A 12,323-nucleotide genomic window follows, 5' to 3' on the forward strand; every position below is an offset into this window, starting at 1 on the left:
ACGTATTAAAGTTCATTATTAAATTCGTGAATTTAGCCGTTCACCATTTATTTCACAAAACGCAAACAAATTCACTAATTGTGATATAAATAACTTTGGAATTACTTGAAAGAAAAAAAATCAATAAATATAAATAAATGATAACTGTTATGAAATATAACTCAAAGTAGCAATATGGAACAAGAAAATAAAAGCAATTTAGTAAAACATGAACAAGAAATGGAGATAGAGAGAAGGAAGAGATTTTTTTCTTTAATTGTGTGTATTTTTCTATCTATTACAAGGCATTTATATATGCATGAAAAGTGAAGAAAATATGTCTTGGAATATGTCATTGAACATAGAAAATATGTCATTAAGCATATGACATAAAGATCATGGAGGAAGAGTAGACATCCACCATAACATGATATTTATCATAACACTCCCCCTTGGATGTCCATAAATAATGTGCCTCGTTAAAACCTTATTAGGAAAAAACCCTATGGAAAAAAAATCTTAATGAAGGAAAAAGAGTACACATATTTAGAAATACGCCTTTTGGTTGCCTCGTTAAAAACCTTTCAAGGAAAACCCGGTGGGACAAAACCTTGTAAGGGAAAAAGAGTACACCGCGTATTAACTCCCCCTAATGAGAGCATCAGTTCACATCTTTCAGCCTTCGCATCCCAATCTTGTACACCAGTTTCTTGAAGGTTGACGTTAGCAGAGATTTGGTGAACAAATCAACCATATTATCACTTGAATGAATCTGTTGCACATTGATATCACCATTCTTTTGAAGATCATGTGTGAAAAATAACTTTGGTAAAATGTGATTTGTCTTATCTCCTTTTATGAATCATCCCTTCAATTGGGTTATGCATGCTGCATTGTCTTCATACAAAATTATGGGTAGTTTATCACATTTCAAACCACATTTGTCTTGGATAAGATATATTATAGACCTCAACCAAATACATTCTCGACTTGCTTCATGAATAGAAATTATCTCAGCATGATTAGAAGAAGTAGCCACGATTGCTTGCTTAGTCGATCACCAAGATATGACAGTGCCTCCACATGTAAACACATAGCATGATTGAGATCAAGTCTTGTGTGTGTCAGATAAATACTCTACATCGGCATAACCAATAAGATTAGGATTGCAATCATTGCCACAAAATAAGCCCACATTGGTAGTCCCTTTTAGATAACACAATATGTGTTTGATTTCACTCCAATGTCTTCTTGTAGGAGCAGAGCTATATCTTGTTAAGACATTAACTGAATATGTTATGTCATGCCTTTTAGTGTTAGCAAGATACATTAGTGCATCAATTGCACTAAGATATGGTACTTCAAGACCAACAAGTTCTTCATTATTTTTATGAGGTCGGAATGGATCTTTATTTATATCGAGTGATCTCACAACCATCGGGGTACTAAATGGATGTGCTTTATCCATATAAAATCGCTTTAAAATCTTTTCAGTGTATGCTGATTGATTGATAAAAATTTCATCTTTCATATACTCAATTTGTAGACCAAGACAAAATTTTGTCTTTCCAAGATCTTTCATTTCAAATTCTTTCTTTAAACAGTTTACTGCTTTAGGAAGCTGCTTAGGAGTTGTAATGATATTTGAATCAACATACACAAAGATTATAATAAATTCAAATCCAGGTCTTTTTATAAAGATACAAGGACAAATTGAATCATTCTCGTACCCTTCTTTCAATAAGTACTCACACATGCGATTATACCACATACACCTTGATTGTTTCAATTCGTATAAGGATTTTTGAAGCTTTATTTAATAGATTTCTTGAAAATATTAATATGCTTCAGAACATTTTTAATCCTTCAATGATTTTCATTATACGCATATCAAGTTTTCATGTATTGCCAGATTAAAACCTGAAATAATTATATCCACCATAAGAGAACATGTCTCCATATAATCAATGTGAGGATATTTACTAATTTTCTTGTGTCACGAGTCGTCTTTATGTCTATCGACATGAACTTTCTGCACAAGAACACATTTATACCTCCATTGGCTTTATACTTTCAGGTGTTGGGACTATCCGCCCAACTTCACATTTTTTCAAGTGAAGTCAAATTCCATTGCGTATTTTTCATTTGGTCAATCATTTATCTGTCCAAATTTCATGACAGATTTGAGCTCAAGATCCTCGTCAATATTAATAATATTGAGCGCTACATTATGTTAACAATATCGTCGACGATCATTTTATATCGGTTCAATTATTACACAATAAAGACATAACTTATTAAGATCTCTTTATCTCATTATTTTCAGGTACTTGAGCCTCTCACATGAGGTCTTACGAAGTGTTACGTCGTGGTGCTCTTCTAGAGCACTTGCCTCCTTATTATGACCATTTGCCCCTCTCCTTCTTCAAGGAGTTTTATCTTTGGAACTACGCTTCATGCATGCCATAGACTCTGTCCCTCATGGACTTTATTCTATTTGGAGCATTAACAACTGAAATATGACATTTAGCTTTGGGTCAGCAAATGCGTCTGGCAATAATTTATAAATTAATTATCACTTGAACTTCAAGTTCATATTTTCTTGTACGAGGATATATATGTATTCATAATAATTCATTTCACGGATCACTTTCTCAACTATCCATTTCCTCCCCTATTATTGGGATCACCAACACATTTTTCAACCTTCTTTGGGAACCCATTTTTGTGTATTGTGGTGGCATAATTAAATCATATAGCACATTCATATTTCTATATAGAAATTATTTGGTTCCTGACCCTGAACCGATTGTGATAGGGAGAAATTTTCATAACTTGGCTAGATGCGTACAAGTGCTGGTGTATATTAAATAATACATCTCATACCAAATTTTATTTTTGGGAGTTTTGTTCTCATAACCAATGATTTAGCTATAATTGGAGGCATACAATTTCCACTAAATCAACTTGGATTTAAACCAGTATTATCAAGATAAATCATCATAATTTATATTCTGGAATTGTGCTCTAATAATTTGAGCAAGCAATCTTGCAAAAACCAAACTGCAAGTTGATAATAAATGCACATGTGACCATAAAATAGATGCATTTATTAAAATCATATAATAGTAAACGGTCCACATGGCAGGTGACTGGGCCCATATATATATCACCTTTTATTCCTTCCAAAAATCAAGGGATTCAATCCCAACCTTTAACTAGTATATCATGAGAATAAGCAGCACAAAAGAATTCTTGAAGAATCTTCTATTCTTCAATATATGTCAATGTAATTCTTAATTAATTTTTTGCATCATAATTGAACCGAGATGGTCAACCGGTCATGCCAATTAATATTTGTTTTAGTAAACCTCTAGTTTACTTGTGGCATATGATTCTAGCATCATGCTTATATTTGTGTAATACAAATAGAAAGAAGATCGGGTAACCTTTCATATTTATCAGGTATGATTATAGAAATATGAAGATATTCAGTCTTCCTTTCATTTATAGTCTCAATATGTCAATCACTTTGACTTATATATTTGAAACTCAAAAAGTTTCTTTTGAGACTTTACAATATCAATGTTATGAATAAGTTTATTCATCCGGGTAGTAACAAATTAGTTTTTCCGGAGTTCTTAATAACTTTTGTACTACAAGATCTTTTATCATACCATTCATATGGTAAATGTCTCCTTCACGAATAAAATTATATCATAATAAATTGTCATGGTCAAAATCATCATAAGCAAAATCATTTCTTGCTTTAATTTTGCCTTTAATAACTTTTATAAGGCATGACAAAATAATATTTGGCGTATCACATGTACGCGACCAATGACATATTCGTGTAACCACACAATAATATTTATTCTCTTTATTTTACTCAAATCTCCCTTAGAAGTGAGTTGTGTGGTATTCATATAATCATGAATTGCATGTCTTTATTCATTGTTTTTATCACATATTGTCACATTCAGCTTTAGGAATGGTTTGCATTCTCAATGCTTATCACAAGTCACATTCTCTTCAAGGAATGGATCATAATCAGCGATGTGCTTTATTATTTTCATTCAAATTTGATGGTAAGCATTGCCTTCACATTTTGAAGGACTATTTTGAGAACTCTTATATTTCTCCTTTTATAATCATAGTGATGATTATTATTATTTTGATATTTGGAACGCCCACATTCATTGTTCAACCACTTGTGTTCATTGAAACTTATTATGCGCTGCTATCACATTCACTTTAAGAATGGAGCAAATCAAGTGGGACAATTTTCATGCCTTTTCATGAAAAATATATTATTTTTCTTTAGTCATCATTATATGATCAATATGGTACATTGGGACTCAAACCCAATGTCTTACCAATATAAAGGCATGTTAGGCCATAATAAATTGGGACTCAAACCCAATTCTTATCATTATGGAGCATCAGGACTTGATCCCGATGTCTTACCCTCAATCAATGGCATAATAGGCTAAACAATATTGAGATTCATTCTCAAGCCTTAATTTCAATCACATGCCAAGAAAGTTATATACAACTAATTTGCAACTTAGCAAATCAAATTTGCTTTCTTAAATAAGTGTACAAATCTCAAATCAGCGTAAAGCTTTATTAATTATTTGCAGCAATTATATGAAATACAATCGTTTGTAGTCAGAATATTTCTTCTAAATTCTATTAGAGTTTAAAAGGATCATAAAATCATTGTCATAATATTTATTGAGTCTCTCTAAAAAATATTGTTGTTTTGGGGTATACCCTACCTATTGGATTTGATTTAACGCCATGACGTTCCTTCACTCAATTCAACCAAGCAATTAGTGAATAAATTTATCAAAAGTACACCATATAGGTAACAACACATATATAGTACTAATACATAAATTCAACATTTATATTACCTGAAAAGTGACATTATAGGTAACAACTTACCAATTGTAGCTTGTGCATCATTCATATGAAATACTTAAAAATGGTAAGTGAGTAGCAAGCATCAAGTAGGTCATGGATACTCAAAAATACCTCTTCTAGTAGTCATACTAATCATTGTTTGCTTTCAAATGATACGACCATAAATTATGAAGTATACTTTCTCAATAGCTGGTTTGTTTTCCAAATTTCAAAGAAGTAATTAATCAACCTAGATAAAGATGTGAAGTATTTCTTGTTTTCTTCAAGATGATTTATGCTTTTAATCAGTATGACCAATTTTATTTTATTTTTTATTCCTTTTTTGTTGGTACTATATGCAAGTGTAAAAATCCAAAAGGAAAAAAAAATATTCATCCAAGTAAAAGAAAATGTTTAAAGCGGCAAGACAGATTGAAGATAGTTAACACATAAATATGCATAAGACAATTTATATAAAATATCCTTGGTTACCATGACATGCATCATATCAACAATTAACTGCTACTATGATTTTCACATATAGAACTTCGAAAATTTTATTCCATTCATGTGATATAAAAGATGTAATATTAATATGTGCTTATGCAATACAGGTGTAGTACGAAGTTGTGTGCATATGAGATTTTAAAGGAATGACAAGTATAAGATAATCATACCTTCTTACATTTCATTACTTACCATATGTAGTTTCTCTTTACATTTAACCATGTGATGATATGTATGGCTTCTAATTGTAATCTTTCCGGATGTAGGAAATTTTTTGTAGATATATATATACAATTGGTTAGAGACTCGTGCTGATAATGTGTTATGAAATATAACTCAAAGTAACAATATGGAACAAGAAAATAAAAGTAGTTTAGTAAAACATGAACAAGAAATGGATATAGAGAGAAGAAAGAGATTTTTTTTTAATTGTGTATATTTTTCTATCTATTACAAGGCCTTTATATAGACATGAAAAGTGAACATAGAAAATATGTCATGAAATATATTATTGAACATAGAAATTATGTCATTGAATATGTCATTAAGCATTTGACATGAAGATCATGGAGTAAAAGTAGACATACACCGTAAATATAATATTTATAGAGTAAGAGTAGACATCCACCGTAAACATAATATTTATAGTAACAATAGCACATTTTATCGGAAATTATTATCCTTTCCCTTATCAAACCACGTGAGTATCAACAGGCTTTTTCAATGCTCATTGACCCGTCTATTTGAGTATTAAAATTCCCACTGTCAGAGGCTAATCAGAAAGTACTAGGAGAAAACACAGACGACAAAACCCTAAACACAGAGAAATGCCGAAGCCAAAACGGTTGGTAGGGAGAATCAAGCAGAAAAATCAGAAAGCGTCAACCTCTTCCTCCAAACCACCACCACCGCCGTCTCCGCCGTGGGTGGAACTCCCTCGAGAAATCACGGCGGACATCCTTCTCCGGTTGGGAGCGATAGAGATATTGCAAAATGCACAGAGAGTTTGTAGTACGTGGTGGAATGTGTGCCATGACCCTATCATGTGGCGGGATATTGACATGGGAAACGACAGTACTGTGGACATAGATGATAATGACTTGGACTGGATGTGCCGCGTCGCTGTGAATCGCAGCCAGGGTCAGTTGCTCAAAATTAACATCGAGCATTTTGGAAATAACGATTTACTCAAATATATAGCGGAGAGGTATGAAATGGAACTGACAATTTACCCTTTCCGGTATTTAAAATTTATTTAATACCTTTTGCAAGCATTTTGGCATATAGCAGGCGTATTGAAATGTGTAGGAGTCGGTAGAGACATGGTTGTAAATGTGTTTTAAATAAATTATAAATTTTGTTTTGAAACAGGACAATATTCTCTCATAAACCTATTAATCAACTTGACCTCAACTCACCCAATTATCTATTGTTGTCATAAACCATATTAAGTAAATTTGTCAACTTCACGAGAATGTTGGTGCAATAACATGCTTATTGGTGGAAGATGTTGAGACTTCAAAAGGATCTGCCTTTCAATTTTTTGTTTTGAGGTACAAATCACTCCTCATCGAAATTTGATTTATGTGTGGTATATCTTTTTGGTGCCTTGGAGCCTTGGAGCTACAGTAAAGTTGTCTATGTGTGAACTATAGGTCACGGGTTAGAGCAGCCACTGATGCTTGCATCAGGGTACCCCTTGGGGTGCGGTCCTTTCCCGGACCCTTCATTAATGTGGGATGCTTCGTGCACCATGCTACCATATTATATCTTTTTCATGCCAAATTTTGTTACGTGCTTCTGTTTGGAATTGGTGAATAATTTTACTTAAGATGTGATAGAAGTTGGTTCAAATGTTGCTTATGTCTCAGTTTTTGAGTATAAAGTGCTCAATGTTAGAAACAACTCTTTTTTTCTAATTGTTGCACAATTGGCTTTTTGACTTGCTGAAATATGTATATTTAGTTGAAATAAGATTGTCTTTTCAGCTTTTGTGGATATTGTGCTAAATTTTGTGCATACAAAGAGCACCCTCTCTCGCTGCAGCACATGAGGAACCAGACACATTAGTTCTTCTAACATGTTTATAATCTTCTGTAACTCTGTTGTGACATAATATGACTTCTGTACTGCTAAATGGTCAAGCTTTGGCCAAAATGTATCTTTCGCCTGCCTTTTGGGCATTACCATGCTGAGTCATCTATTTTTATATGACATTGCTTCTAGCGGTGGCACCATGAGACATCAGATATATCTTTTTATCAAAAATAAATGAAGGGTGGGAAACACTGCATGTTAGGGGATATATTATATGTAATTTCCATGGAAACTTCAATGAGTAAGCAAATATTGTCTTAGATCAGTTGACCTAGCAAAAATTTAACATAAGATGTACTATGTGTGTGCTAAGTTCATGGATGACATGATTCACGGAAAATTTCAGATACCATTGAATATGCATTAGGGATATATTATGTTTGATTTACATGGAAAATTTAATGTAAGCAAATGTTGTCTAGATTAGTTAACCTGGTAAAAATCTAACGTAAGTTGTACTATTTTTATACTAAGTTCATGTCTGTTGATCTAATCTTGTGCGCTTCTGAACAGATCAAGTCAGCTAAGGCATCTAAGACTTGTCAGCTGTGATGAAATTTCAGATGGAGGTTTGGCTGCAGTTGCCAAGAACTTTCCGTTGTTGGAGGAGTTGCACATTTACTTAGCTGTTATTAGTGAAGCTGATATAGTGGCTATCGGTCGTTCTTGCTCGCAGCTCAAGTCATTTACATTGAACAACATTAGATTCAGAGGATTTAGAAATTTACATTTTAATGTCAATGATGAAGCTCTGGCTATTGCAGGAAATATGCCTGAACTGCGACGCCTTGCACTTTTTGGGAATAACTTGACAAATGAAGGCCTGCGTGCCATTCTTGATGGCTGCCGGCGGCTTGAATCACTTGACTTGCGCCACTGTTATAGTATTGATCTTGAAGGGGATTTAGGAAAGAGATGTCGCCAACAGATTAAGGATCTGAAGTGCCCGCGTGATTCTACTTCTGGTTATGAGTTTAGAGCTCAGATTTGTGATTATAGTTCTTCCAATGATGAATACCCATCTGGGGTGTCTGAAGCTGGCCTCTCAGACTATTTGTTTGATTATGAGTATGATGACTTTGATTACGACGACTTCACTAACCCATTTAGCGGCGAGTATCATGATGAGGAGGGTTTCTTTTACTGAGATCGTTTGTTACCTGAAATTTGTTAATGGTAAGAACATAGTTCTATTGAATGCTTTTTTTTTTTATTACTAGCATTGTTTCGCCCTTCTTCCTTCTCGTCCCCCCAGGAAAGGTGGGGGAGAGGGGTAAGCCTCAGCTAAAAACAATGTCTCAGGCTCCTGGTGGTGCAGCTCAGCAAGAGGGCATGCTCAGATCCATCTGGTCTAGTGGAAATCTTTGGGAGGAACGACAGAATTAGCTATTTGCTAGAAAATCAACAATTGTTGTTTTGCAGGTTCTTGTTTGCTGGGTAAACTGCGATTCGATTGTTCAGCAGGTTCTTGTTTGCTGGGTAAACTGCGATTCGATTGTTCAGCAGGTTCTAGGTTGCTGTTTGAATTGCCATATTTTGCTGCTCTCGTAGCAGTTGAAGTGTCCGGGTTTGCACATTGTTGGCAGCAGATTGTAATTGTAGTTATTAAGGCAGACCTTAATCCACTACCCTTAGCACTTGGCTGCTCTTAGAACTACCAGATAACTACTGTGTTCTCTCCTTTTTTGTTTGGTTCATAACCCTTTCGCATAAATCGCATTTGGTAAATTTCTTAGTCTTTTGTTTGAAGGTATATAAAAGCCATGCACATACATACAAACATACATAATCTACAAACTAAAGGTTCAACAAAAGAGTGGGAGGCATACGAGTCTAGCAAAAATATCAAAAGTGCCTCCACCAAGCCAAAGTGAGGGCTCAACTGAAGCAATGGAGCTTGTCGCATAGGAAGATTTCTGGGCAGTGGAGAAACACTATCTCCTTCGGAAGGAAATTACCATGGTGCCTCTAAAAGTTTAACCTCATAATTCCAGCCACTTATTTTCACTTTGCTCGTCTAATTGACACGTTCTGCTTGTAGTTCGTCTCTCTTCACCTGGCTCTTAGATCTCTTCAAGCTCCACATAATTGATTGGTGACAGAGGGGGATTTCAGGATTTGATGGCTACGGGTGCCATTGTATTTAGGCAAACTTACCACTAGTGGAGGAGGTTACATTTGGTCGGTTCGCTTTGCTTAATTTGGTTCGATTTGACCCATTTTAAATTAATTCGGTTCAGTTTATAAGATTCTTGTGCATTATTTTACCTCCTATAGCAAACTTTTACACCATATTTATTATAAATAAAACCCTTTTTAAAATATTATTTTCTATAGCTACATTTTAGTTTTTTTTTAGCAAAATATGTATTTATGGTCATTTTCTACTATTAAGCCATTAAATATGTTGTCTAATATTTTTCTCTCTCATTCTTTCAGTTTATTTTCTTCCAAAATAACGCATAGTATCTTATTTCTCTCTCCACGATTTCTCACTCATTTTTTCCTATATGAACCAGAAATGTCACGACCCCAAATACCCCGATCGTGATGACGCCTATCACAATACTAGGCAAGCCAATCCAACATTTACCACATCGAATTCTTTTTATAAAATTATTTTCTAAAACCGGTTAAGTCTCAAATTCTTCATATGTAATATATAAATCAACAGAAATAGCGGAAACCAGTACAAAATATACTAACACAGTCCGAATCCGGTGTCACTAGTCATGAGCCTCTAAGTACAACCAAAACACTGCCCGAATAATACAAAATAGTCTGAAATAACAAAATGCTAAGATAGGAAGGAGGAAGGCAGGGTTGCGAACGTCGTGCAACTACCTTGCGATCTCCGGATACGACTCTGAGAGTGCTGGAAGTTCTCACTCTAATGCTCGGGCACCTGGATCTGCACACAAAGTGCATGGAGTAATGTGAGTATGCAAACCCAGTAAGTAACTAAAGTAAACAAAGTCTGAGTGCAGTGACGACCAGTTAAAATTATATAAGAAATCTCAACAGAAATATCAAGTCGAAATCTGCAATTCAATAGCGAGTTATCTCGTAAAACTCCAGTTTCAATTCAAAATCCTTTGAAAATATTTATTCAACATTTTTTGACAGAGACTCAGTATAAAAAGAAGAGTGAAAGCAGCAAAGTCATAAACAAGCCCCTCGAGCAAGGTATCACTCATAAGTATAGCCTCTCGGGCAAGCCTCTCAATCTCGTGACTCAACTCTCATCAATCAATACTCACACTCAGTACTCCGGCTCAATAGATATCTCATAATAATAATAACCGCTGCGGCGTGCAACCCGATCCATAATAGATAGTCGACTACGCTCACTGAGGGTGTACAGACTCCAGAGGGGCTCTTACAGCCGAAACGTCATATCGTTGCGGCGTGCAGACTGACCCAATATATATCGCTGCGGCGTGCAGCCCGATCCATAATAGATAGTATAATATCGTTGTGGCGTGTAACTCGATCCATAATATATATATATAATCATTACCATTAAGTCCTCAACCTCTCTTAGTCATTAATCTCACGGCCACTCGGGCATATCAGTGAAAATCAAGGAATCTCAACCCAAACAGTTTTCATATATTAAGCAGTAGAGTAATGAAACTGGATTAAACAATAAGCAAGAAAAACATGACTAGGATGTGCTTTCAAATCAAATAGAATGAGGAAAGTAGTAAAAATACCTTAAGGGTCTAAACAGGTCGGCACAAAGACCCCAAACATGGCATTCAACCCAAGTGATCAAACCAATTTCTAAAACACGTGAATATCAAATACAGTATATCAAAATATGCAACAATACAATCGCCACGGGACGGACCAAGTCACAATCCCTATGGGTGCACGCCCACACGCCCGTCACCTAGCATGTGTGTATTTACAATTGTTACTTACCTTAGACCCGGACGAAATACTACTTCGCGATGCCCTTGCCTCTCGACTCGGCCTCAACTCGCGTCGGATCTATCAAAAATCATAATTATAACGTCAATATATGCTAAGGGAACGAAACCCATGCAAAAATAATCAAATTACATCAAAATTCCGAAATTGGCCAAGCCCGACCCTCGGGCCCACGTCTCAGACTCCGATAAAAATCACAACAATAGAATCCTTATCCTCCCACGAGTCCATACATACCAAGAACATCAAAATCCGACCACAAACGACCCCTCAAATCTCTAAATCAAGGTCTCCAATTTCAAACCCTAAACCCCCAATTTTTAACCACTAAATTCCATAAATTCCATGTCTAATCAGTAAAATATCACCATAGAACGAGTTTTAGTTTAAAAAATCTTACCTCTACGAAGTTCCCTTGAATTCCCTCTTCAAAATCTCCCAAAAAGCTTCAATCCCGGATAACAATGGTGAAAACAACTCAAATTTCCTGAAGGAGAACCTATACTTTCTGACCCAGGGATTTCGCACATGTGGCCCTTTTCACCGCTTCTGCGGTCTAAACAACTGCATCTGCGGTTTCCACTTAAAGTCCTGGGACCGCACCTGTGCCTCACTTACCGTACCGGCGGTCTCGCAGGTGCGCTCAACCTTCTGCACCTGCAACTTTTGGTCTTCTAGCTCCTGGCCGCATCTGCGGCTGCTCTTCCGCTTCTACGATCTCGCACCTGCGGTCCTCAATCCACAGGTGCGGTTATGATAGGAATTCAACAACTTCAACTGCAAACTCAAACTTTCAACTTTTCGATAACCACCCGAAATCACCCCTAGGCCCCCGGGACCTTAACCAAAAGTACGAACAATTCACATAATACAATTCAAACTTATACCAACCTTTG

General features: G+C 35.5%; 1 protein-coding gene across 2 annotated transcripts; it reads left to right on the forward strand.

The window, feature by feature from the left end:
• The first annotated feature begins 6,108 nt into the window (after positions 1–6,108).
• Positions 6,109–9,226, forward strand: LOC104246098 (F-box protein SKIP19-like). 2 transcript variants are annotated; one of them, XM_009801843.2, is made up of 3 exons: positions 6,109–6,601; positions 8,005–8,667; positions 8,914–9,226. In XM_009801843.2, exons 1-2 carry the CDS (start codon positions 6,222–6,224, stop codon positions 8,636–8,638), a joined length of 1,014 nt encoding a protein of 337 aa, XP_009800145.1. In that variant the 5' UTR covers positions 6,109–6,221; the 3' UTR covers positions 8,639–8,667; positions 8,914–9,226. The 2 variants fall into 2 exon arrangements, with proteins under 2 accessions (XP_009800145.1, XP_009800144.1); XM_009801842.2 differs by having other exon boundaries at positions 8,005–9,226.
• The last annotated feature ends 3,097 nt before the right edge of the window (positions 9,227–12,323 follow it).

Source organism: Nicotiana sylvestris, chromosome 2 (genome assembly GCF_000393655.2).
Source record: "Nicotiana sylvestris chromosome 2, ASM39365v2, whole genome shotgun sequence".
Lineage (NCBI taxonomy): Eukaryota > Viridiplantae > Streptophyta > Magnoliopsida > Solanales > Solanaceae > Nicotiana > Nicotiana sylvestris.